This window comes from Ochotona curzoniae, unplaced genomic scaffold, assembly GCF_017591425.1.
Source record: "Ochotona curzoniae isolate NIBS_2020 unplaced genomic scaffold, NIBS_Ocur_1.0 contig_430, whole genome shotgun sequence".
Taxonomy (NCBI): Eukaryota; Metazoa; Chordata; class Mammalia; order Lagomorpha; family Ochotonidae; genus Ochotona; species Ochotona curzoniae.
The window spans coordinates 29206067-29233927 of NW_024466219.1; the positions used below are offsets into that span (position 1 = coordinate 29206067).

The 27861-nt window shown below is 46.9% G+C and overlaps 1 protein-coding gene across 2 annotated transcripts in view; it reads right to left on the reverse strand.

The window, feature by feature from the left end:
- The window catches only part of TP53BP2 (tumor protein p53 binding protein 2), a 56761-nt gene that overhangs the window by 11411 nt on the left and 17489 nt on the right, over positions 1 to 27861 (reverse strand). Inside the window, exons 2-13 of one of the 2 annotated variants that reach the window (XM_040985744.1) lie at positions 24177 to 24324; positions 18633 to 18746; positions 15616 to 15698; positions 12248 to 12349; positions 10142 to 10316; positions 8981 to 9162; positions 8483 to 8647; positions 7899 to 8127; positions 6672 to 6779; positions 6241 to 6320; positions 4796 to 5261; positions 1391 to 2166 (exon numbers count right to left, since the gene is read on the reverse strand). In XM_040985744.1, coding sequence (XP_040841678.1) covers positions 1391 to 2166; positions 4796 to 5261; positions 6241 to 6320; positions 6672 to 6779; positions 7899 to 8127; positions 8483 to 8647; positions 8981 to 9162; positions 10142 to 10316; positions 12248 to 12349; positions 15616 to 15698; positions 18633 to 18746; positions 24177 to 24324 — 2628 coding nt within the window. Of the gene's footprint in view, positions 1 to 1390; positions 2167 to 4795; positions 5262 to 6240; positions 6390 to 6671; positions 6780 to 7898; positions 8128 to 8482; positions 8648 to 8980; positions 9163 to 10141; positions 10317 to 12247; positions 12350 to 15615; positions 15699 to 18632; positions 18747 to 24176; positions 24325 to 27861 lie in introns of both variants that reach the window. The other variant, XM_040985743.1, reaches the window with a different exon arrangement.

Consider the following 27861-nt stretch of genomic DNA (forward strand, 5'->3'; position numbering starts at 1 on the left):
GGCTCCTGGCTCCCGACTCCTGGCTCCCGACTCCCGGCTCCTGACTCCTGGCTCCTGACTCCCGGCTCCAGGCTCCCGACTCCCGGCTCCTGACTCCTGGCTCCTGACTCCCGGCTCCAGGCTTCTGACTCCTGGCTTCAACCTGGCCCAGCCCAGCCCAGACTGCTCAGGGTGTTTTAGTAGTAAACCTGCAGATGGGAGCTCACTCTCTTAGTCCATCTCAGACAAACTTGTGTAGAAAGTGTTATGCCTCTATTTTAAACTTTATTCTCACTGTAAATGTTTACTGTGTTTTTTTGTTTAACCTTCATTAGTTATTCGTTTTATTTGGAAGGTGGAAAGAGAGGCAGATTTCTCATCCACCGGATCAATCCTTAAATGGCCACAACAGCCAGGAGTGGGCCAGGCCCAAGCAGGAGTCCAGGACTCCTCCCGCATCTCCCACGCAGATGGCAAGGAGCCAAATACTTCAATCATCACGTGTTGCCTCCCACGATGCACCTCGGCAGGAAGCCGGATCAGAAGCAGGAGTCAGCACTTGAACCTGACACTCTGGGACACAGGTGTCCCAAGCAGTGACAATCTCTGCACCAACTGTCCACTCCTGTAGAAAAATCCTAAGCAAACATTTACTATTACTAGTGAAAATAACCTTAGGCATTCCTTGTCTTTGTACGCTGTTATACCTAAGATATATAAGGATCATATTTCAAAGTGATGTCGCAAACTTCCAAACACAGCTTAATACTTAGAGTACAAAATAGATTCCTGAAACAACACAAAGTTTTAGGATAAAGCAATGTTACAAAAACTCCTTAGGAATCGTCTATTCTACACCATCGTGAAGGAAGAGGTTAGGCCCGCTCCACCTTGGCCCAACCGCCTCTCAGCCACCACCTCACAGACCTGTGCCATCTGATCACTATTTGAGATCTTACCCAACAGCTCATTAGATTTCTCATCTAGAGAAAGAAGCTAGCAAACAAATGGGAAAGAAGCTGGAAAAAAGGAAGGCTACAGCCCCTTTTGAGAGAAATGATACCTTGTGCCTCATCTCCCCAGCGATTTAAGTTATTGACCAAAAGCTTCAAATGCAAAAATTTTCAAACCAGTTAAGTACTGCTTCCCCAGGAGGTGGAATCAGCTGGAGAAGAAACAGTCAATGTGGTGTTTGCAGAGATGAGAACTACCCCATTACCGTGACAAAGAAATAGGTCCTTTCTAAAACGGATAAACATTCTCCGTGCTGAACACACTGCATGTTAGCAACATGTGAGCTGCAGCTGAGTTAAGGGAGTTTCAAACCAGAAAAGCAAACCGGAGACCTCGAGCACCCAAGGAGCCCAATAAGGTGAAAGCCCACCAAGACTGAAGGTCCATCGTTACTCACAGGAGGCAGAGCCACCTGCCCGGTGATCTCAGGGGGGTGCATGCTCCCGGAGTCCTCGCCAGGCCCTTCGGGTTCCCCAGACGGGTAAGGCGGTGGCGGGTACGGTGGGTACTCCTCCAGGTACACCTCAAACAGGGAGGGAGCCTCTGGGTTTGACTCGTCCGTGCCGCTCTGGAGATTGGAACTGCGATCGGGAACACCTTCAGACACATAGTCAAGGCCCGCAGAAGGAGCTGGCACGTCACTGTTCTCTGTCCCGACACCAGCCACGTCCTCTGGGGACGAGGGCTCAGGAGCCACGGACACCGTCTCTTCGGGTTCCACATGCAGGTACGGATTGGGAATGACCTCGATGGGGCTCTCTGAGCCAGCCGAGCCTGCGGCCGACTTGGCAGGGTATGAAGGCGTAGAGATAGTCTCCATGGCAGCAATGGTGGTCCTCTGATACAACAGTTTCTGAATATTCGGCCCGTTAGGACCCTCTGGCTCTGTAATGGAGCTGCGCTTCTTCAGGGGCCGTGGGGCATTGGACAGTTTTTTCCGCAGGGCTTCCAGGTCAGCATCGCTCTGGTTCCGGTACGGATTAGATAAGAAAGGCAGTAATTTGGTTGGGCTCAGGGGCCGAGGGATCCTTTCGTTTTCGTGGTTCTCCTGGACCGAGGCAACAGGCTCTGCTTCAGGTTCTGGGCTGCCGGGCTTGCCTTGGCTGCCGGAATAAACGTTCTCGGGGTGCTGCTGCTGGGCCTGGGCAGCGGCAATCACAGGCTTGCCATAGACTAATTGGAACAGTGGGGAGACTGGGGTTAGTTTGAATTAAACTGCAAAGGAACGAAAATAGGCAACAAAAACGTAGACCCCTTTTAATTTCATGCTTGCTACATAATGACTTTCAAATACAATTGAATTTTTCAAACAAATGACAAAGCAGGCTTTTAGCCTGGTGGCTGAGATGCCTGAATCCCTGCTGGAGTGCCTGAACTGTACTCCAGGCTCCAGCTCCTGACCCGAGCCTCCTCCGTGCTGACAATGGGAGGCAGTGGGGGCTGGCTCAGGTCATTGGGCTCTGCCAACCATATGACTGACTGCGACAGTGTTCCTGGATCCTAGCTTCAGTCCCACCCCAACCCCAGCTACTAGAGACATTTTGGGAGTAACTAAATCTAATACACAATCAGAACTCCTATTGACTGGAACATGCACCCTGATGTTATGAAAAGAGTAAGAGAGAAATCACTACCAGCGGAAGAAACCACTTGTTGTAATATTCCAATTTAAAATGTAAAAATGTGGGGGAAAAAATGAAAGCCAATGAGAACTGCTAGTTCTTTCATTTACAAGTACTACACTGTCATTCATGCCCCTCCAAACATAAATCAATGTGAGAAACCAAATTTATGAAGTTATTAAGAACCATTTATATATACATTATTCCCTCTTGACACTCAGGCTCTATCAAACTTCTCTTGTTCCCGGATTTCATCAGCAGACTGATGTACCACAGCCCTACCAAAAGAAGGGTGTGTGTCACAGCGTGTTGAGCTGCTCCTCGAGATGCTGGCATCACGACAGCAGCTTGAGCCCCGGAGATGCCATTTCCAACCTAACTTCCTGCCAATGTGCCTAGGAGGCAGAAGAGGGCACAGCCTGCCTGGGCTTCTGCCAACCCTATGGCTCCCGGCTCTGACTCTGCCGGGACCTAACTGTGCCTGACTGGGGAGTGAGTGAGCAAGCAGGAGACTTCTCTCTCTCCCTCTCTTCCTACTACTTTTCAAATAAATACACAAACCCTTTTTAAAAGCTAAGTATACATAGGATTCTTTGCTAATTTCCATTACAACAGGTTAGGCCGTAACTATAAGTTCATTTCACGTTGAGAGAGTCATTTTCATTTCAATAAAGCATGGTTAATTTTACTCGAACTATAACCTAATAACTTAGAGTCAAACAATTTTCCACACTGTGTATGCTTAACACAAATCAACTTATCTTTAAACAGTTGCTGTACTTTCATAAGAACAAATAGAAATGCAGTAGAGAATGTTTTTAAAAACAGGGAGGGGGCCCGGCACTGTAGCCTAGCAGCTGAAGTCCTTGCCTTGCATGTGTTAATCGCAGCAGCTCCACTTCCCATCCAGCTCCCTGTTTGTGGCCTGGGAAAGCAGTCAAGGACGGCCCAAAGCCTTGGGACCCTGCACCAGCATGGGAGACCCGGAAGAGGCTCCTGACTTCAGATTGGCACAGCTCTGGCCATTGAAGCCACTTGGAAGAGTAAGTCAGTGGATAGAAGATCTTCCTCTGACTTTCCAATAAAAATAAAATAAATCTTTAAAACAATAAAGTCCTCGCCTTGCATACACTGGGATCCCATATGGGCGCCAGTTCTATTCCCGACAGCCCCGCTTCCCATGTGGCTCCCTGCTTGTGGCCTAGGAAAGCGGTCAAGGACGGCCTAAGGTCTTGGGACCCTGCACCCATGTAGTTGACCAGGTAGAGGCTCCTGGCTTTAGATTGGCACAACTCCAACCACTGTGGCCACTTAGGGAGTGAACCATAGGACGCAAGATCTTCCTCTCTGTCTCTCCTCCTCTCTGTATATCTGATCTGACCTTCCAATATAAGTAAATTTAAAAAAAAAAATAAGTTTATATATTAAAAAAAGAAAGAAAATTGGGCCCGGCGCGGTGGCGCAAGTGGTTAAAGGTCCTCGCCTCGCACGCCCGGGATCCCATATGGGCGCCGGTTCTAGTCCCGGCAGCCCTGCTTCCCTTCCAGCTCCCTGCCTGTGGCCCGGGAAAGCAGCAGAGGACGGCGCCCAGGGCTTTGGGACCCTGCACCCGCGTGGGAGACCCGGAAGAGGCTCCTGGCTTCGGATCGGCATAGTATCGGCCCGTTGCGCTCACTTGGGGAGTGAATCATCGGACGGAAGATCTTCCTCTCTGTCTCTCCTCTCTGTATATCCGCCTTTCCAATGAAAAAATAATAAAAATAAATCTTTAAAAAAAAAATCTTTAATTAAAAAAAATCTTTAATTAAAAAAAAAAAAAAAAAAAAAAAGAAGCTCCTGGCTAAAAAAAGAAAGAAAATAATCCCCTATTTAAAAAAGAGAGAGACAGTGCAGCAGCAGTCCAACTACGCACAAGCATACCGGGGCCAAGCACAGTGCAGACGGGGCCTTGATACCACACCCACCTATGCATCCATCCCCCTGCCAGGAGCCCTGCAGAACAGAACCATGCCTGGCAGACACATTTTGAAACTCCCAGGTAAGAACAGAAGCCACAACCCAGAGAACAGCAGCATCCATCAACACAGGGGCCCTTCCCTCCACTGTCTGCCTGCAGGCAGTCCCTGGTGTGGGGCCCACCCATGTCCCCTGCCGGGTGGAGGCGAGACCAGCACCCTTACCACTGGGGAAGTGTGGTCCTCGAGTGTGTGTCTTGGTCAAGGTGCTCTGCACGGCCTGTTGGAAGTTTTTGCCGGGAGCCTGTTGCTGGGTGTACATGGAATATATAGAGCTTGCGGCCACAGTCGGGGGTTTCCTGAAGGGTGGGAGGAGGCTGTCTTTGGAAGGCTGGGGAGTGAAGGGACGGACAGCGGCGGCAGGCGGACTCTCCTGCTTAGAACTGGCAGCCAGGGCTTGGTCTTGGCCAAGCGAAGGAGCGCCAGGGCCAAGCAGCACCCTGGGCTGCGGCCCTGCCGGCTTGGGTTTGCTCCCCACAGAGGCTGGGACGGCTGCTGACAACTGCTGAGGGTTCCCATCGGGCTTGCTGTCTGAAGGCGACTGATTCGTTTGTCCAAAATAAGGCAGACTGATCTGTTTTGGTTTTGTAGGAACAGGAGGTGGTACCTTAGCCACATTTTTATTTGCAGCCTGTAAAACACACATCCAGTTAGAACACTAACATAAGTACAAAAAGCCCCAAATAACCTAGTTTCACAAATGTAAGCTCACACTATCCCACAATAGCCTTCTTTACATTCTTAAATCATGAGAACAGTTATATATCTGTATTAATCACAGTAAAGGATATACACAACACCTGTCAACTCCTGCCTCACGCCCTCCTCCTCATTCCACTTGTGGAAAGTGGAGGCGCCTACTCGAGAGCTTTTCACTGCCATCTTCCACACTCACAGATGGCACCAATAAGGGAAAACCACCGTGGTGGAAAACAAACAAACAAAAAACACCTCTATCTAACTTGGAGCACTCACCCCTGCGTTGCTCTAGTAGGCTAACCCTCCACATGTAGCATCAACGTCCTATATGGGCACCAGTTTGAGTTCCAGCTGCTCTTCAGACCCAGCTCCCTGCTTATGGCCTAGAAAAGCACCAGAGGATGGCCCAAGTGCATGGGCCTCTGCACCCACGTGGGAGATCTACAAGAAGCTGCAGGCTCCCAGCTTCAGACCAGCTTAGCTCTGGCCATTTCAGGAGTGAATCAGCAGAGGAAAGATATGTCTCTCTGTAACTCCTTCAAGTAAAATAAATAAATCCTTTTTAAAAAGACTAAGGCCCTAATGGCTACAGAAGACTCACCTTCAAACAATGCGATAAAACCCAGCTCTCGATTTGGAAGAAATAAGATGCCTGACCAGCACAAGTACGACACTCTGCAAAGCACTTGCAGTTTGTAAGGGAACCACAAGAAATGTGCCCCAGAAACAAATGTGTCAGTGCTTCCCTGCAGCCGAGGGCACACTCGGCAACAGAAGCTCAAACAACCACACGCTACTGTGCACAGAAATGAGACCAGCAGAAGCAGCGGAAACACTGCATTTTCTAAGCTTACTCACACCACCTCGTTTTCTCTGCTCGCTCTCACGTGGTATTTTTACAGTCTAAGTACCTGAGCATCCCGCAAGAGGTCTTCGCTGCTCTGGTTTTTCCGCAGTGGACCGAAGGCAGGAGGCGCAGCAGCCTGGTCGACTGTGTCAAACATAGAAAAGGGTCGTACTTTCCTCTCCTTCTCCCTCAGCGCAACCTCCCCATCATCACCTGAAGGCAGAAAACACCAAAGCGCTCTGCAAACCTCCAGGCCTGCTCGGGCAGTTCTCCCTCCTGCAGCTCTCGGAACCCCTGTGCCCACTCAGTGCCTTCTGAGTCCAACCTCAGCTGACCAGACGCTGAGCCCACAGACAGCCCCTGGGGTCCCAACCAAGGGAAGGTGTTGCAAAAAACACAAAGCACTACAGAATGGCCCTGGGTTCAACACAGCTGAACACAGAGCTTTCAGAGGAGCGAGCTGAGGTACTGAACAGCAGCATAAAGCAGCCCCACCTGGGTCCACAGCATTCCCGGCACTCTGAGGAACGCAGGAGCCAGGGCTCAGGAAGAGATCTGCATTCGAAGGTCCCCACTCAGGGCCGGCCGCGTGGACGTGAGAGCCTGCGGGGCAGAGGAGCAGCTACAGGTGACCCAGCGTCCTGAAGAGGGCGCTAGTGGTCACTTCCTGCTAGGACTTCCATTTCTAAGGGCAGTTTTCGACTCCACACTTGCCACAGCCCAAATAAAGGGATGTAGAGAATGCAGTGTCACACTTCATGTTGCTAACTGAAGAGTCTCTTACCTTCTAAAAGTAACAAAGTCTCAGCAGAGAACAGACTAAGAAAAATATCACCCCCAAATGGTGTGCAGCACAGCAGGACCAGGCAGTCAACAGAACTGTGGACAGTACAGCCCGGAGCTTGAATCACCGTCTTCCCAGAGGAGTGTACCTCAGGCTTAAACTTCAAAAGCCACAACCTCACATTTCTACCTACTGCAGAGTACTATTAGTTCAATTAGCAATTATGGCAAAACAATCAAAACTTCTAAAATTTGCAACATTTTGCATATAACAAGGGTTAGAGAAGACCAAACTGGCTACTGCTTTTACTTTCCTGGGCTCTGAAGAACAAGGTCATAGAAGGGTGTTCTCAACCACGTCCTCCCTACGACCTCCCCCCCCCCCCCCCCCCCCCCGTTCTCCCCAGCACCCGCAGCCATTACAGAACTCTGGCCTGCGCTCCCCACCCAGCTGAGGACTACACGCAAATGTGAAGACGGCCCAGGAGGAAGCCTCTGCTGGATCCTCATTTAATCTTCTAACGTGTTCGCCACTATTCTAACAACGCTCAGTGGGTATGCACAAATATTCACCACTGCTCAGAATCAGAGTGCATCCACAGCCCCACATCCTAAGATGAGGACTCCGCTAACATTCAGACACCGTTTGAAATGAAAGCAAAGCTCTTCAATTATCACTGTCAGATCAAGTTAACTCAGGAACAAAGAGCTTTTCAAAACCATCCTCAGACGTCATGAATGTATTTCATTTCATTTTCTAAACAGAACTGTGTTAAGGTTGAAATACTTATCATTGCAGTAGCAAAGAACAGAAGGAGATTTTTTAAGATCTTACAAGGGATGTAGACACTTTGCTTTTGGTAACTGAAACTTGGGGAGAGTAACAGCAGGATGAGGCAGAGCTCGGTTGCATATGGAGTTGGAAAGGGCCTGTCTTACCTTTAGTTTGTGAAGCAGACCCCAGTCTCATATTCGGCAGCGTCTGCATCTTTGTCGGCCCCTCTGGAGCCTGCATGGCCAGGGAGCCGTCCGGCAAGGCAGGCTTCACCAGCAGCTCTGGCCGGGAGGGTATGCGCGGCATAGTGGACGACTGGATGTAGGGACCCACGGCCGCCACACGGCTCGGGGCCGCCACCGCTTGCTGGGGAAGGTTTCCATCGGATGAAACCTCGGGAGCAAAAAGAAAGCAGAGGCCCCCTTCAGGGTGACAATCCACACAGCGGGATCAGATCCAGAAAAAACGGTGCCATTTCCCCAGGTTTACAAATGACCATCTTCAGAGTCTAGTCATCCAGTCCATAATAAACGTTCCCCAGACAAAAACCACCTGAGTGCCTTTAAAAGTGCTAGAAAGGCTGGCAGAGCTAGCCAACCACCCAGGCAAGCACATGGAAAAGGAGAATGCCACTGCTTATGCGAGAGGGCATGCTGGGTAACGATGCAGAAGGAGCAGTAGTAGTGACCTCACGGGGCGGGTCATCCCCTGCCCCCTCCCCAGGCCCTCGCCAGAACTGCCCACTTACTGGGAGATTCTCCTTCTGCTGCAGGGCTGCCTTCTTCTTCCACAGCCGATCCCTCAGCTCATTAACACGCTTCTCCATGACTGCCACTTCTGAATTCCGCTTATTCAAACACTCCCTCTGTTGCTGCAGCTTGGCATTCTGCTCCTGATTCAGTTTATTCCTTAACTGAATACAATAGGGAGGGGGGCAAAGATAGCCAAGGAGTAGGAAGGAAAGTTTCGCAAACACAGTCACATGGTTAACTATTACATAATTTCTAAAAATGCTAGGCCCCCTCCACCCTTCACACTTCTCAGCTCACGGTTTAAAGTTAAGTGACACCTGTGGCTAGACCACTAGCTGTGGTTACAGGAAATGCCTCAAACTGCCTGCCTAAGGTACAATAAAGTTTATTCTGGATTCTTTGAGGTTTAGATCCCAGCCGTGCACCAGGGAAAAGCAAGTATTTGCTGTCACTGATGGCTGCGAGGGGAGCCCACCCTGTAAGCGCCCAGGTACCTGAAGCTCCTTGTAGAGGCGGTCGAGCTCAGCCACGGCTGACTGGTTGTCATGGTGGCCCTCGATCCTGCCATTCTTGAGCATCTCCAGCTGTCGGGTAAGTTCCTCTACCTTGGACATGGCCAGGACGAGCTCCCTCTGTTTCTGCTGGAACAAACTGTTCATCTGTTCAATTTCCTCCACTAGAACAAGAGGGAGAACAGCAAAATAAGAATGGAGGTCATCTGAACAAGCAACTGAGTCTTGCAATAAACCTTCCATTAAAAGGTAGGTGGATTTTTCAGACCGTCGTAGAACAAATCTAGTTCTTGCAGAAGCAAATGAAATCAACAGTCATCTCACCTTCAGAGAATCCACAATATGAATATACAACACATTAAATCAAAATTTTGTAAACAATGAAACTGCTCTAGAACCTTTCATCTCAATTTTTTACATCATTATATTTTTAAAATGTGTAACAAGTAAAAATTGTACGCTGTTATGCAGTACAATGTAGTGTCTTAACACACATACACAAAATAACCTACCAAACCATATAACCAGGCTTTCTATTTCCTTATCTTGTATATTTAGATTCTATTGTCTGCCCTTTTTCAGCTCTTTAAACATTCTGTAACCCAGTACTGTGGAATGGTCACTGTGCTATCAAACACCAGAACCTGTTACTTTCATCAGAACATATTTTAGCATCCAGTATCCAACCTGCCTCCATCTCGAGCCCGAACTGTAACAGTGACCCGAGCAGTAGCACTAAACTTCTGTTTGAAATAGTAAGAAAATACACAGAGCTGTTATTACACAAATAAAAACCACCTTCAAATTCTTTAAAGTATTTAAAAAACCCTTACTTTTAAATTCTTTAATAATACTTAAAGGAAAGAAGTCCGCTACTACAGTTTCCAAAGGCAACAGAAACCACGTCTGACACATTCAACAACTGAATTCAAGTAGAAGGATGCTACTTTTAATGCTAATTCAGTAGCATTAAAACTGCAGTGGATTCTATTTCTTCAAAAATCCTCTTAGCAAGTTAGCCACAAAGCCCCAGCTTATTCTCCCTACTGCGGATGCACTTCCTGCACCAATCTGGCATCCTGGGCCACAACGGTCTGCCCACACTGCACTGGACAGTAAGTCAGCCTGCTCGGAGCAGCTCACCCAGTTTCCCGTTGCTGAGCCGCTTCTGTTCCACGTGGCCTTTCAGGGCTCTGACAGCCTTCAGCTTGGCTTCCTGGCTTTCAGCTATTTCTCGGAGCCTCTTCAGCTTCTCCTGCTCGGCTGCTTGTTGCTGTTGACGCTGATCCTGTTGTTTTAAAAACTTTAGGCGCTGCTCCTGAAGATTGAAAATTTTTTTAACGGAAGCTGAGTAATCAAGTCATACCATTTATCATTGAAAGTAAGCTCCTAGCATGAACATGCCTATAATGTATCACTGGAAACCATTTCAAAATAAGGAACACGAGTTGGAAATTTATTCCTCAATAATCATCCTTATTATATGAACAGATGTTCCTGCCACTCAATGTCCTGCTGCCTCAGTGCCACCTGGGAGTTTGTCGGACATGCAAGCTCTCAATCTCCAACTCCCACCTGCTGCATCAGACCATGCCTTCTCAACAAGACCCCAAGACGCCCAGGAGAGTCACAAGCACACTGAAGTCTGAGACACAAGGACACCCCTGGCTCTGAAAAAGCTGCTGACTGGCAGTGCAGATGGAAAAGGATGCACAGGAACCTGGATGGCCACGGCACATGGTTAAAACTGCCTCAAAGCATCCCTGGCCTTGGCACCAGAGCCCTGCTGGATAACTTGTGTCAAATCACCACTGTTCTCTCCAACTTCAATAGACTGGCAGGGTCCATAAGACTGATCCATTAAGGGTCTGAACGTTTATATCAGGAGGTGGCAAACTACAGCCTACAGCCAAATTCAGCACACTATGTTCTTCTGTATGGAGCATTTTATTAGAACACAGCCACATCCATTCATTTACCTATTGTTTGTGGCTGCACACAGAAGCAGAGCTGAATACTTGTAACAAAAACAGCATAGCTTGCAACTCCTAAAATATTTACTCTGCAGCTGTTAAAGGAGAAAGTCTGATGGCATCTGGTTTAGACTGGACGCCCATGGCTGGTAGAGAAAACGGCAGCGAGATGGGTTTTAATGGGAATGAAGAGACATCTCATGTTTTCTTTGTTCAAGGCCAGGATTAGTTTGTGGCTAAGAGAATGTCCCCAAATAAAAGCTAACAGCCTGCTGTTGGTGCCAAGCAACAGAAAGGGACAGTGCCAGCATTAAATTTGAACACTCCTCTCCTGGCAGCCCAGGGTAGGTTCCAGCAACAAAGCTGAAGGGCTCTTTATGACTCTTCTGCTTTACTGAGACTCAACACAGGAGACACCATGGGAAACTCTGACCAAAGTCAGAGGTGGGGCGAGGGGGATGAAGGGGGCGGGCAGGACAAGCTTTTAGCCCAGTGGCTAGGTCACAGGTTTGGAACCTGTGTGGGCCTAACAGCTTATGTCCTTGCGCTGTTCCCAATTCCAGCTTCTTGTTATTCTACCCCTGGGAAACAGCAGGTGATACTTTAAGTAGTAGGATCTCTGTCTGCCACAAAAGACACTTGGATTAAATTCTAGGCTCCTGGTTGTGGTCTTCAGCTGAGGCGGTATAGTAGGCATTTGGGGAGAGAATCAGTAAAGACAGAGGAGCTCTCTCTCCCCAAGCTGCCCCAATCCCTCTAATAAATACATAAATAAATAAATTTGTGGGCCCAGCACGGTCGCCTGGAGGCTAAATCCTCGCCTTGCACACACCAGGATCCCATATGGGCACTGATTCATATTCTGGCTGCTCCACTTCCCATCCAGCTCCCTGCTTGTGGCCTGGGAGAGCAGCAGAGGATGGCCCAAAGCCTTGGGACCCTGCATCCACGTGGGAGATCCAGATGAGCTCCTGGATCCTGGCTTTGGATTGTCTCAGCTCCAGCCACTGTGGCCACTTGGGAAGTGAACCAACGGATGGAAAATCGATCTATCCTTTGTTCTACAATTTATAAAATTCAGAACCCAAGATTAGGAAGATCTTGAACAACTGGGATAATAAATGCTGCCGGAAGAAGAAAGCAGCAATCCATAGGTAACTCTGGGGGTGCAAACGCAAACTCACACCTGTGACACAGCTGGCTCAGTGAGAATGGCCTGTAAGCAACTACACTAACAATGGCAGCCTGTGGGCAGGGCTGACAAACAAGAAACTACCTTAGTGGCCAGCATTTGTTGCTGGGCTTCAATCTGCTGCTGCTGACGCGAGGCCATTTCCTGAAGTTCTGCAAGTGTCAAATCCATCCTAGGACTGTTAACCTACAAATGAAACACAGACACACACAACCCAACTCACTATGAAACAATCACAGAAGCCCCTCTCTCAGTACCACTCGGTATATGAGAACTAGCTGTGACAAGATTATCTAGCCAATTCTGTTTCATAATTTTACACAGCTCATTAATTTTTAAATTAGTATTCAATGCATTTACTTAAGATAGAACATTTACTATATAGAACAACACCACTTCATGCTAACATGTAACCTGAAACAGTTGAACTGTGAAAGACACTGAAAAAGTTCATTTCTATTAGAAGAGTAGTGTTTGACCAGGATCAACAGTATGGGGGCATTGGTAACAAATTCAAAATACAGCCACTGGAACATCATTTTAAAGATATATTAGCACTAAAAATTCAAGACACATTGGGTCATCAAGAACAAAGAAACAACGTCCACTCTCATATCTATCCAATATCATCACAGAGGTTCTGGCCAGTGCAATAAAATAAGAAACAAAGTGGCATCACAAACATAATCACCTATGAAGAAAAGCTGTAAGTTACTTAGCAGGATTGTAGAACAAAAGGTTAGTGTGCAAAAAAGAAAAAAAAAATCAATTGCATTTTTATGTATTAGCAACATTCAGAAATTGAATGTCTCTCGAATGACTACATGGCCAGGGCTGAGCCAGGGGTCTCCCATATGAGTGCAAGGTTCCAAGCAGATGGGCCGTCTTCTACGGCTTTTCCCACGTGATTAGCAGGGAGCTGGGTCTGAAGTGGAGCAGCTGATACTTGCACCAATATAGGATACCAACACTGCAGAAGTTGCTCAACTAGCTGCACTACTATGCCAGCCCCCAAAATGGAAATTTTTAACTACTACTTATAATAGCACCAAATATGAATTACTTCAGGATAAACTTAACAGATGTGCAAGACCTAGCCACCAAAACTTTCAAATATTGCTGAAAGACAACCTAAACAGGCAGATGCACCATGTTCATGAATTTTAAAGCTCCATATTGTCAATGCAGCTTCCTAAACTTTTCTGTAGAGTCAACAGAATCCCAGAATTCCAGAGAAACATTTTTGCATAAACTAATCACCTGATGTCAAACTTTACATGGATATGCAGAGTATCTAGAAGAGCCAAAAACAACTTCAAAAAGAGTAAGGCTGGAGAACTGACACCGTCTGACCTCAAGACCAGGAACCAATACAGTGTGGTGCTGACGTCAAGACAGGGAAGTAGATCAATGAAACAGAATAGAAAGCATAAAATAAACCCACACATCTATGGGGCAACTGGTTTTAGACAAAGGTAGCGACACAACTGAGTAGAGAAAGAATCACCTTTTCAAAAAATACTGGTTGTGCAAGAGGACACTGATACACAAAAAGCAGATGAGCTGTGATTTTCACACGCAAATGTTAACTCAAGGAATCACAGATTTGAATGTGAAACCTAAAATCAATACTTTAAAGAGACAGAGGAAAACAATCATTTGTAATGTTGGGTTAGATAAAAAGTTTTTATATGAAATGCCAAAAGTATGTTTTGCTTAAAAAAAACTGATCAATTGTACTTGATCGTAATTCAGAACTTCTTCTTGGTTTTAGATGGAAGATTTCTCTCTCTAACTCTTCCAACTAAAATAAAGAGCTGACGACAGCAAACAGTGACGAAGAAGTGAAAAACTAGTAGTCTCTGGTGAAAAGTAAAATCACAATTGCTTTGAGCAGTTTCTTATAAATATACAAGTTACTATACATCTATCCTATAGCCCAGGTAGTCTACTTCTCATTTCCTGAATTGCTTAGGAAAAATAAAAGGAAATGCCTTCGTGAAGGCTTATACCCAAGTAACCCATAGTAACTTGACATAGAATAACCAAAAACTGAAAACAAAACCAAATGCATTTATCAAGAGCTCAATGGATAAACAAACTGCTATCTCCAGACAGTAGAGTAGCTCTCAGCACCAAAAATTATGCCTTAAATTAAAATTTACCAAACTGTGCAACTTAAAGACACAACTTACTGTACATCAATTATACTTCCACAAAGTTGTTTCTGTAAGTTAAACCCAAGAGTGTCCAGATGCATTCAGAAAGTCCACTAATGGCTGGGACCACTTTTATCATCTTTTCAGGGTCATTCGTTCATTAATGAATGACACTTAAGATAAAAAAAAAAAAAAACGGGGGGGAGGGGGCAGTGCAATAGCACATCACGCTAATCCTCCACCTGTGGGGAAGCATTCTAAATAGATCCCAGTTCCAATAATGGCTATCCATTTCCATCCACTCCCTGCTTGTGGCCTGAGAAAACAGTGGAGGATGGCTCAAGTCCTTGGGCCCTGTACCCCACATGGGAGACCCAGGAGAAGCTCCTGGCTCCTGGCTTTTGATTGGCTCAGCTCTGGCCATTGCAGCCATTTGGGAAGTGAACAAATAAATCTTAAAAGCAAAAAACAAAGTTGTGAGCTCTGTACAGAAAATGTCTTTAAGGAACACGAAAATAATTGCTTTATTCAATAAAGTTAATAGTTCCTATGAAATAAATTTAAATATCCTTTTAAAACAGACTGATTTATTTTTCTTGGAAAGGCAGATTTGACACAGAGACAAAGATCTTCCATTTGCTGGTTACTCTTCAAGTGGCTACAACAGCCAAAGAGGAGCCGGTGAGAGCCAAGAGCTAGGAACTTCCTCCAGGTCTCCCACATGGGTGCAGGGTCCCAAGCTCTGGGCCGTCCTCGACTGCGTTCCCAGACCACAAGCAGGGAGCTGGATGGGAAGCAGAGCAGCTGGGACATGAACCGGCACCCATACGGGATTCTGGGTGCTTGCAAGGCTATCATATCAGGCCGTAAATATCCCTTTTTCTTTTTTTTTTTTTTTTTACTTGAAAGCCAGGGTTAGAGAGATGGGGAAGGACAGGGAAATCTTGCATCTGCTGGTTCACTTCCCAAATGGCAGTAACTGCCAGAGCTGGGCTAGGTCAAAGCCAGGAGCCACGAAATCCAACTGGGTCTCCCATGTGGGTAACACACTCCATTGCTTTCCCAGAATTAGGAGGGAGCTAGATCACAAGGAGAGCAGCCAGCACTCAGATCAGCTAGATAGGGGATGCCGGCGCTACAGACACAGCCTAACCAACTATGGCACAACTCCAGCCCCTCAAATATCCTTTACGGAAAGGGCCAGCATGAACCCATGCACAACAAATCAGACTCAAAGGATAAGAAGGCAGTGTCACCACAGCATATGCAGTATGGATTAGAACAACTACTTACACCATTCTCGTTTCTGCGATGTTCCCCAGCTACTTTCACACCATTTCTTTTTAAGCCCGCATCCTGAGGCCTTGGTCCACTCGCTGAGGACAAAATTCAAAAACTTGGCATTAGCACCAGAGCTGACCAGTGTTTTAAGCAACAGTTCATTCTGAGCTTCGTTATTGTTGTTTGATACTTAAATTTAACATGTACATAAGATGCTTTCTACTATCAATGGAGAGAAGATCTCATAATTCATTCTGTTCCGGAAAATCAATTACATGCAACAGTGAAAAGTTAGCACTACGAAATACCACATGCCACGGCTTATCATTAGGGAAGCTGCCTGATTCGCACACCAAAGCAGGGAAAATGAACAGAACTAATGAACGCACTTTGTGGGTAACTCATGCTATTTGTTCAGTTGCTTTTCCAAGCCCTCTCTTCTCGAGCTCTTCAGTAGTGAAATCAAGAGTCAATTAACTGAAAATTAAATCAGTCAACCCTCATATCCATTCATCAACAGCATTTGTAACTTTTTTAAGAATTGAAAATAGGACAAATGGTGTAACATTTATTTGATTTAGTGAGAACATTTTGCTTAAACATACTATGAAGTGTTTTCCCATTTAAGTTTAAAACAAATAATTCCCACTTTCCCAGTTCAAGAAATTACTAACTAAAAAACACTGCAGTCTGCTTTTTTGAACTAGAAAGAGAATTTTTTATTATCACTTAATGTCACCACTTTCAAAAGCATTAGTTTAAATTAACAATTATAATAAATAATACTAACAATTTTTCAAAGAGATTAAGCTCACACCTGTACTTTGTGCAAATCAGGAAAACTATTAAACTACTTATGAAAATTTAAATTTAAAAGACAAAGTTTAAATTTATTTTGAATCCAACATTCATGACACTTGCCAAAAAGCTGAGGACAAATTCCCATGCCAACAAAAAAAACGAGCATCCTTGGAGCCAACCATCACATATACACCTGACTCTGACGTGTTACCCTATTTTTAAAATTGCTCAATTCTCAAACAAAATAACTCAGGTGAATTCTGTCACAATATTTTTACAGGAAAAAAAAAAGTTCTGTAATTTAAGAATAATTGCTTTCTTTGTTGCCTTGTCAGAGAGCGAGCATTTAATAGCTAGCTTTTCCTTTGTATAATCAGTTACATAACTAATGAGGAAGAGTGCCAGCTTTAAAAAATCAGAACCCAGGTTCTGGGTCAGAAGTCCTAGTTAAATTGAGAAAAAGGCCTAGAAACCATGTCCCAACATCCTCAATCTAGAAGAAGCCTGTACTAAAAACAGGGCATCCTGCCCTACCCCAGGGTCAACACTGTGGGGCGCTGGTGTGCAGTGAGGGAAGGCAGGTCTCACATCCTCAGACGCTGTTTCTCACATTACAAACACTGAAACTGTACATTGTACCAGTGAGACAAGTTAATAATTCACCCAGTATCACACAGAAAGACACCAGAACTGGCAGGCAAACAGGGCAAACTCAACCCATTTTAGGTAGAAAAGAATGCACAATTAAGTAGTAATGTAAACACAGAACAAACTAAAAAATAAGAGGCAAATGATGACTTGCTTAGGGAAAAAGTAATGCATGCTTCACTTTAAAAGAAGTAGACACCACTGGTATGGAAAGGCATGTAAGCCAGCCACTGCTGGTTGAGTCACTAACCCCCAAGGATCAAGACAGGTAGAAGAGGCCAGACTAAATTTAACTCCTAGTGGTCAGGAACAGACACTTGTGCTAAAGCTACACTAATCAAAGTGAGAGTTCATAACGTTAGCAACTAACATCCTTTACCCGCAGTCTTACACCTAAACACACTGGCCTCAACTGTCTGTCTTAGGGTCCAAAACTTCTAGAAACGCAGTCACCCTGTCTCAATTCATGGCTCACCACTAAGAACGGAGGCCCCCAACCTCAGCTCTGAGGCTCCTCGGCCTCCCGCACCCCAAGATCTCAGGGCCACGGGTAGCAGCTGCGTCTCCAGGGTCTACAGCGCCTGCACTCCAACTTGTCTTGGCGTCTCAACAGTCACCTCTGCCTGCCCTGCCTGGTGTCTGGAACCCCGTCACAGCCCCACGAACAAGTGGCCATCTGACAGTTCTAGACCCCAGGTCCTGCTGTGCTCTGGAGGGCTGCCCCACCCTAGCGCTGGCCTCTCACTCTCATTCTAACTCATGCTCACCTCAGGGCCCACACGGAGAGGACAACATCACAAATGTCCTACCTCTGACATGTTAAATTCCAACCTGTTAATTTTTACCACAAATTCCTTTCCATGCACCCATCTCGCACACCTCTGCATTAGCCCAGCTGAACCCTGCGGCCTATGGGCAGTCGGTCTCCTTACTGACACCTTCTTCTCCCCTGTCCTGCTGACCCACCATTTGACCAACACTGGGTCAAGCCAACAGTCTCTTCCTCTCACAACCTCCTGGGCTGCAGAGCACGAGCAGAGAAATGCCCACCACCCACACAGCCCCACGGCTCCCGTCCCAACTGGCCTCAGCGCTACCAGCATTCAGTGTCCCTGGTGTCCCCACAGCAGCTCAAGCTGCCACCCACCTACCTCTGTCACCCTCATTATCAGGTAACTCTGTCCCCCTCTCAGATAAATCAACTGTTTGCAGATGAAAAGTCCTTTAAACTGACGCCACAAAATGCCCCACCTAGCTGTATCAGCGGCCACTTTCCTCCTTTCTGCGGCAACAGAGAAAGGAGCCTCTCCACCAGGGCTCAGGGAGCAGCTCCGGGCAGGCCCAGCCTCTACCACCTCCTGCCCATCGCACAACAAGGCCACAGTCCACCTATCTCCCCCCTGCGATCAAAGCCATACCCGCGCTCTCCTGCACCAAGAGCAGCTCTCAGCAGAGCAGTCTGGCCCCACTGCTTGCTTCCTACCCTCACTCGCCCCACAGACCACCTGGCTCCTCACCAAATGCCATCACACCTCCAGGAACTCCAAGATAAGGGCTGCATCTCATAGGATACCACCTACCAACGTCTCTGCCAGGGGCACGTTCGTGGCGAAGGAAGAAACGGACCTCGTTCCTCCGACTTCCGAATCGTTGAAGAACATCAAACAGTAGCTCGTTATCAGCAACCGGGCGTTCTACAAGAAACGGGTAGAAATTTATCTACAGGTAAAGGAAAGACATGTTATCTACATATTCTGTGGGTACGGGAAAGGCACTTACCTATGGACACACATTATCTACAGGTAAAAGGGAGTATAAACATAGCATTCAAGCAAAATATGCAATATGCACTACAGATGTAGTTCTTAGTATCTCTGATCCCTTTATCATTATTATTAAAAAGAATCCAGAAAACAATCTACAACCTATCTCTAACACATAATCACTGACAAATCAATGAAGTCCTAGAAAGAGGAATGGGGCAGCCAGCTGTGAGGAGCAAGCCTAACCCAGTGGGATCCGTCACTCATGGGCAGTCAGGATTCCAGCAGGGTCTGTCATCTACTACACCACAGGGCTCCCCCAACACATCTACACCAGTTTCTAAGTACACAAAGAAAAATTTAAAAGCAACTTTCTATACAGCCTAATCTTACTTTAAAAATACACATATATATGGTTTTTAATATAGGCTGCTGTAAAGCTATTGTTAAAGTATTATTGTATAACCAATATTTGGAACCGAGACCTAGTCATTTCCAAGCACAAGGCTATTTATGACAACAGACTTCTTTATCTCCCTGGCCCTTCTTCCAGCACCAGAGGCACCTGCCAGAACTCTGCTGGACACAGAAAGGAAAGTCTGGCCTGACACCCTGGTACACTGAAGCTGCTTCAGCAAAAACGATAGGTTTTAAACTCTCCTCAAAAGAACCTTCCAGTCTCAGGAAAGGAGCTGGATATAAAAAGCCAACAAGCTATTTAAGAAGACAACTACTCAAAATCAAAGAAAAGATTACAATGTCAGTATGATTTCTAAGTAGGAGAACTGTGAAATGGCCTGAGGAAACCTGACACACCGGCCAGTCATCAAAGGCAGGATCTCAACACCTTAAATAAACACCGTGGGCAGAGGCGGGAGCAGCCAAGCCTTCGGGAGTCCATGACCCCAAACAATCTGCCTGAGGACAACACAGAGCAGTGCTGCTCCTCCCCAGGTGACCCACATAATCTCCCTCTGTAGACCCCAAAAACTCTAAGACCCTCCCCAAAAGGAACCACTCAAACTGAGACACCTTCCGTAAGAACCACACACATACGTGTTCATGCACGCACACACACATATACACACATGTATACACACACATATGGACACAAGCACACCGGCTCTCACACACACACATTGTTGCACCACGAGGAAGAAAGTGAAACTCGCGCGAGGGACCCCACTGCCTCCTATTCCCCACTGACCTGCCCCAGAAGGGTGCAGGCGCGCAGGTCCCCGAGCCAGTGTGGGCCTGCACCCACTGACAGACACTTCAAAGCTCTCCGAGGGACTGCCCATGGGACTCTGACCGTCCACACCAGCGTCCCAGGCAGGCATCCTTTCCTCCACCTGCAGAGGGGCCTCAGCCGTGTGTTAGTGCACACACTGCACTGTCACAAAAATGCAGGGCGAGACCCGCCTCTCCTCTGCACCCGAAGATACCTGAAGGCAGGTAGCCTGCTTCTGTTTCCGCCCCAAACAAGTGCAGTCTCTACAGCCAAATAAGCAACTAGGAAATATCCATTAAGAAGCAAGAAATGGGGGAAAAAAAGAGATAAGGTAAGACTTATAACACCAGTAGAATTAAATAACAGAACACGGCTCCTCCATTGGAGCGAAGGTAGCACAGATTCTTGAGATCCAAGAAGAGCTTGTTAAATGCCCACGAGTCAGGAGAGAAACAAATGCCAACACAAGCAAGGGACATGAGGAAACACCTGGAAACACGGATACTCAAATGACTAAGAAACAGAAAAACAGGCAAAACGTAGCCATAATTTTAAAAAACACAAATTTCAACCAAAGGCCATTTTTCAGGTTAGCACAAAGTAAGATATGACTGCAACAACTATTGATATGGTACAGTTCTAGAAGTACCAGAAGCAATACAGCATCCATGGACAGAAATCTGACAACACCTAAGGGGTGTCCAAGAGGCTCACGGAAAACACACAGTTTGAAAAACGGCCTGGCTTTCAGAAGTTTTTCACACCATAATATAAACTTATCTTTATCTTGGTCTTCCCATGAAGCTTCCTAAACTACCCTGGATACACATCACAAGCTGAAGTGCGAACCTTCAGCCAAGGAATTCTTCTCCTTGGTAGCTGCACGCAGAGATGCCTCCTCCATGGAGGCTCGCCCAGGTGGGCGCTGGACACAGCAGCTCAGATGGTATTCAGCACGCCTGCATCCCACATTGGAACGTCTTGCTCAAGTCCCAGCCTCTTGCTTCTCATTCCAGTTTCTACTCTCACGTACTCAGGGAGATAGCAAACCGTTGCTCAAATATGAGAGTCCCTGCCACCCACAAGCTTTGGCCTGCCCCAGCCCTGGCCATCACATGCAATTTGGGGAGTGAACTAGTGGATGGGAAGATCTCTGCCCCCCACCCTTTGCTCTCAGTCTCTCTCTCCCTCTTTGACTCTGCCCCCTCCAACAAAGTAAAAATAAACTAACTGAATAATTTTAAAAGAAAACCCTTATAAATAACAGGGCTCCTAAAAGGATTTTCACTATAGCATTTACAAAAGCAAGAGAGGGACTTGCACTGTGGCACAGTAAGTTAAGCCTCTATCTGTGGCACTGGCATCCCCTGTGAGCAATGGTTCACATCCTAGCTGCTCCACTTCCCATCCAGCTCCCTGCTTGTGGCCTGGGAAAGCAGTAGAGGACTGCTCAAAGCCCTGGGACCCTACATCTGCGTGGGAGACCTAGAAGAAGCTCTTAGCTCCTGGCTTCAAATCAGCTCAGCTCTGATTATCGCGGCCACTTGGGGAGTGAACCAGTAGACAGAAGATCTTCTCCTTCTCTTTGTAGGTATGCCATTCTAAGAAAAATAAATCTTAAAAAGAAAAAAAAAGTTGTGTAAACTCAACTGAGCCAAAATACAAGAGGCATAGAGAGAACAGGAGGGAATAGATGGAATCAAGAGTTTCAAGAGAATAAAGGCAAAGACAGAGAATTCACTTTCTCTAAGAGAATGAGCAAGAAGCCAAGGCACAGAGGAAGGAAACTTAGGCCCACAGAAGATGGTTTCAGTCATCTCAGGGAAGGACGAAGCCAGGTCATTTTCTAAGTGTAAGGAGGTTGTCAGAGGTGGCTAGTTCATTTACTCACCCAGGAAGTATTTCTTAAGCTCCCATGAGGTATCAGCCACTACCCTTGGGCTGGAGATACAGGCTCAACAGGGTCTCTGCTCTGAGGTGTTTGACAGTCCAGTGTGTGTGTGAGGCTACAGGCGTTAAGGAGTCAATAAACACATACATACACATAGACGTCAGAGAGTGACGTGTTCTGCAGAGGATTAAATCAGGATATAATAAGGAACTAAATTCATGGCTGCTTTTCAAAGATGTATTTACTTACTTGAAAATCAGGTTGAGTGTCAGAGACACAAAGACAAAGAGACAAGGAGAGAGATGTCTCATCCATGGGTTCACTCCCCCAAAAAGTCTGCAATAGTCAGAGCTGAGCTAAAGCCAGCAGCCAGGGTCTGGAAGCAGCCATCCAGGTCTCCCGCGTGGGGGCCGTCATCACCTGCCTTCCCAGGCACATCAGCAGTGTGATATGAGATAGAGGCGTCCCACACAGCAGCCTAACCATCTGCACCGCAGTGCCCACCCCCTCCGTGGCTGTTCAAGCAACTTGCTCAGAAAAGCCTCTTCAAGAAGGCTGAAATAGCTGAAATGCAAATGACCAGAAGAAACTAGCAATAACAATAGCTGCTGAGAAAGCAATTGGTCATACAGGCATATAGAACCTAGTAACAAGGGCTCTGAAGAAGAGGGGTGGAGCCTAGCAAATGCAAGAAATGTTTAAAGGCTGCAAAGAGGGACAAGTATTGAGGCAGAGTGGGTTAAACCACAACCTGCAACATCTACATCCCACATCACAGTACCTGGGTTTTCAGTCTCACCCATTTCTCATCCAGCTCCTGCTCATGGGCACTTTGGGTAACAGCAGATGGTAGTTTAAGTACTTGGGTCCCTGCCACCCATGCGGAAGACGCAAGCTCTGGGGTTCAGCATGTCCCAGCCCTTGCTGCTGCAGGCATTAAGTGAACTAGTAGATGGAAGATCTCTGTTTCTGTTACCTGCCTTCAGATAAAGAAAACCTTCAAAGGTTCGAGAAGGAGGCAAGCAGAAAAATGGTATTAGATGACCGCTGGTACAGTGCTACTCTATCAGGCCTTTATTCTGAGCGCAAGAAAAGACACTGAAGAGTTTCAAACAAGAGAGATTAACTACTTTATATTTTTAAAAAAGATCGCTTGGATGGGGTCAGCATCATGGACTAGCTTGTTAAGCTCCGACCTGTGGTGCCACCTGTGATGCTGACATCTCAGACGGCCACCAGTTCAGGTCCTGGCTGTCCCCTGATAACGTGCCTGGGAATGTAGCAGAGGACGGCCTAAAGACTAGGGTTCCCCAACCACGTGGAAGACCCGGTGAAGCTCCTCATTTGGACCGGCACAGATCTGCTCTCTGTGGCCTTTTGGGGAGTAAACCAGTGAATGAAAGCTCTCTCTCTATTTCTCCTTCTCTCTCTCTCTCCAACTGTGCTTTTAAAATAAATGAATCATTTTTCTTTTTTTTTTTTTTAAAGAGGTAACTTGAACTTTTTTGTGCAAATTATTTATCTGGTTCCTACATAAAGAGAAACAGAACTGAAAAATTCACAGGGCATGCAAAACCTTCTACAACACGCCAGTGCAGAGGAGGTGAGTAAAGGACCTGCTTGGTGCAACGTGAGGGCTGGGTGGAACCCAGACCACGGGCTGAGCACACACGGGGAGTACAGGGTGGAACCTGCCCTGAGGACATGGACCCCTCCACAGGCGCCTACCCAGCGGTGCAGGACCAAGGCAGAAATGATGACAAATTACTCCCCTGCTCACAAATACCTGTTGGAGCCAAAAAGACAGGCTGCCCCATCTTAGAGCTCCAGAAACTCCCAGTGAGAGGCCGACCACAAGGCTTCCCATGCGGCCTCCTGCCATACTCACTGGGCAGCTCTCCCTAACAACCCGCAAGACTCAAATGTCTAAGTTCTAGCTAAGTGACACCTAAACACACACACACATGACCTCTGAGCACCACACATGCAGCCTCAGCCACTCAGAAGTGTTCCTCGGGGACATTAGTCACCTGACCTATGATCTTTTATATTGCACTCAGCAGTTTGTTTAATTCCAGAGAAGCAGCCAGAAGATTCACCATCATAGCAGACTGCAAGAATTGAGATCACCACTCCTGACTGACACGGGCCACAGCCCCGGTGAGCAACCGTGAGCAGTAATAGCTCAAGCCACGCCTGTGACCTGAAAGGACTGAGCACTGGGGCAGCCGCCACCTACCGGAGCCACACCACACTTCGGCCAGGTGGCACTCGCTCTCGCCGGGCTCTTTGCACAGATCCACCACATCTCGACACGTTGTGTCCTGGGTAACTGGAACTTCCGTAAAGTGCTGCTCGTTGTTACTGAGGTACACGGTAAGGAACATCTGGAAACAGAGGAGAAAGGCTAGGGTTACCCGTGCTGTCTGCAGCGGTGATGGCCGCCTTCCTCCCAGTCAATGTCAGCTGAGAGTCCAGATGGACCACACAGCAGCCTGGCAGTCCACTGGCTGAAGGGGACCAGGGCACCTGGGACCCACCTGGATGGCAGTCCTCCAGAGGCAGTGCCTGCACAATCCCAAGAGACCTGGAGTACTTCAGGTGCTTCACACCCAAGGACAAACCACATCAATCCACCTGCCCCTTTTATTTATATGTTTATCAAACATTTACACAGTTGTTAGTATGTGCCCCACCCACACTATAAATAAAGTGCCATCAACCCTGTAAGGATTACTCAGAGGACCCCACACCCAGCACCTGCCAATGCTTGGGCACTTTCTGAAAGGATACCTCAGAACCTAATCCAGTTGCTTTTGAAGGGGATGGGACAGAAGACAGAGCTGGAGAGAACCCTGGATTTAACGCCATGTGCACACACTCTCCAAAATTGGTGCTTTCAACCAAATTAAATACCCCACTTCCAAGTTAAAAATTTCATTAGTAAAATTTAAGTAGACAGTTATTAGGTTGAAATTCACCTGAATATTTAAGTAAACAGGTAACTAAAACTCATTAACAATCTTTCTTCCTTCCATTACAAATAGAGACTGTGTCGTAAAAACACTCCAACCAAAGAATTCAAGCTTTCACATTTATTGAATTTACAAAATTTATCTTTGCTAATTCCCAACACTGAAGAAACTGAGTTAAAGACCAAGCAAATTTTTGTTAAAGATAAAAATGATTAAGCTCCTATGATCACTCATTTCGGTGAGTACTGATTCTAGGCAAATTAGTATGTATCAGCATATTCAAAAACAGTAACAATTTGAAAGCTATCCCACTGTAAAAATTTGTCCTGGGAAAATAACTCCAACTAAAAACAAAGTACAACAGTTACAGCACATGCCCAGACAGTCCTTTAAAACAGTAAGCAAGAGCATACTGAACACTGGGGAAAGCAGGAGTTGTAGGCCTCCTGCAGAACCAGCAGAGCGAGGGGAACCTGTGCTGAGACACAGGGACACAGGACATCGTGCAGGAGCCACAGGGGCTATCAACCATGCAACTCCTCCTTCCGGCTTGGACTTTCTACCCATGACCCCAGAACAGTGAAAGCTGCACTAGGCTAAGGGGTCTGAGACCAGGACAGGAACTGGCTGGGACATCAGCGAGGGAGCCACAGATCTAACTCAGAATTGAGAGGATGCACGCATGAGAGAACAAACAGGGCTTGGGAGCTTCAGGGCAGCCTTTTACAAAAACTGTGCTTTCAGAAAGAAGCACTTTCTGTAACTCACACACACAACTATGACATAAAGTACAATCCTGAATATTAAAATAGTGGACACTTTGAAACAATAATTATTTAAAAGCTCCGGAGTTTGCTAGTATGAGCCCAGATACTTTCAAGGTAATTAAATAGGTTTTTCATATTGCAGTAAATACACATTTTAGGTCTTAGCTTAGCCAGCCAGGCAGCACTTACCATGACTACACAGAAATCATAAAACCCTGAAAACAAAGAGCAGAGAGTAACTACACTCACACAATCTCACCCTACCCCTGCTCTGAGCAGGACATGTTAGCATCAAACAGTACTCTACCACACTCCTCAAGGTAATTGCTCTCAACGCGGATACACAGGATGGCCATCTAAACACCAAGCACACACTACATCAACAAAGGAAAGCCTGCTATGAAAATTAATGGCACCTGCCCCTTGCACATTTCACCTTTCAGTGCTCTCAAACACATTATCTCAGAAATTTACATCAACTCAGATAGGCGGGGTAAGTGTCCTCTCCTCATAGATGAAACCAGACTCGGGGCAGTGATCTACTTGGCGATTGAAGTGAGAAGACCAAGGTGCAACTCTGTTGCTCTGTTCTGCCCTTCACTCTTTCAGCTTCCCTTTATAGTAGGAAGAGATGAGGCAATGTTCCAGTGAACTGCAGTAACCCATATTTTAATAAGGTCTGGTCTATAACTTTCTGGCTAAACAACACTCTGGTTATTTAAAAGTACAAGTCTTGACATGGGCATTGGCCTGGCAGTCGGGACACCTGGGTCCCACACTGGACTGTCTGGATGCAGGTACGGCTCTAGCAGCAGATTACAGGCCCAGGGGCAGTAGGGATGGCTCCAGTGACTGGAGTGCACACGTGGGTCACTGAGTGTGGCTCTTGGCTCTGGCCTCACATAGCTGCGTTCACTGCAGGCACCTGAGGAAGCAAAGCACTCCCCGCAAGCCCCACTCTCACTCACTCAAATAAAAAATAAACTTTAATTTTAAAATGGAGTTCATTTAAGAATGAGAGCTGTGTTCTATTCCAGGTTACTTTTCCCACAGGATTAGCCCTGGTATAAACAGCAAGCACAGGACGAGACCCTCTGGCTCCCTTTCATGTATGGAGATGACCCCATAGGGATTCCAGGACCCCAACTGCAGTCTGGACGCTAGGCCAGCACTGTGACATCTCTGTGGCCTGCCAAGAGGAGACCTGATCAGAACCCCAGATTCACTCATAATGAGAACAACTTCGGGAAAGTAAGCACAGCTCCCTGCAACCAGACCTCCCCATCTTCAAAACACGAATGCTTAGTGCCCCAGCAGCCACCGCTTCAGGAGTGTTTACCAGGTGCCAATTGAGGCCAGCACTTTGGTAACAACCTGCAGGTTCCACGTGATCCACTCACACACACACCGCCCCCACTGCATGACCTTGCATTGCCGTGTCTGATCTCCTAACTCCCAGCACCCTCTCTGCTTCACCAGCATCCCCAGGGGATGTTCCGTAAGTGGACCAGGTATGTTCCCACCGGGAAGCCTTTCACTTGCGGTTCCTGCCGGTACTGCCCTTCCCCGCGTGCCAGAACAGCTCCCTTCCTCGGTTCCTCAAGCCTGAACTCCAATGTCACCTCTCCCTAGTCTTTCCTGGCCACTCCCCCCAAATTCCAGCAGTGCGCACACACCCAGCTCACTCCCATGATTTATCTCCCCTTGGCACAGTTACCAACATACCACATATTGTACTAAACTCGCTTTTATAACCCGACTTCCTCACTGGAATGTAAGTGCCTCACATTCAAGGGCTTCGTCTTTGTTCAGTGCTATAATCTCGGCACCTATAACTACAACTGCTATGTTAACAGGCACACAGTAGGTGCTGAACCTACAGATGCTACTGTATGTGACTGATGACTTGCCCAGGTCACACAACTCTTCAATGGCAAGGCCAAAATCCAAAGCCAGCCAAGATCTCTTCCACAGTCTGAGCTCCCAATCACCACTATGACCATACACAGTACCAAATATGTCATGGCTGCTCGCTGCCTTTTAGGGCAGATCTTGGCCCCCAACACGCCGCCTGACCTCCAGTTTATTGGCACAGTAAGTTTTCCAGGGACCAGTTGGCTGTACATACTGGCAAGCACAGGAACCAGAGCAGGAGGCAGGCCTGGCAGGGGTTATTGTAGGT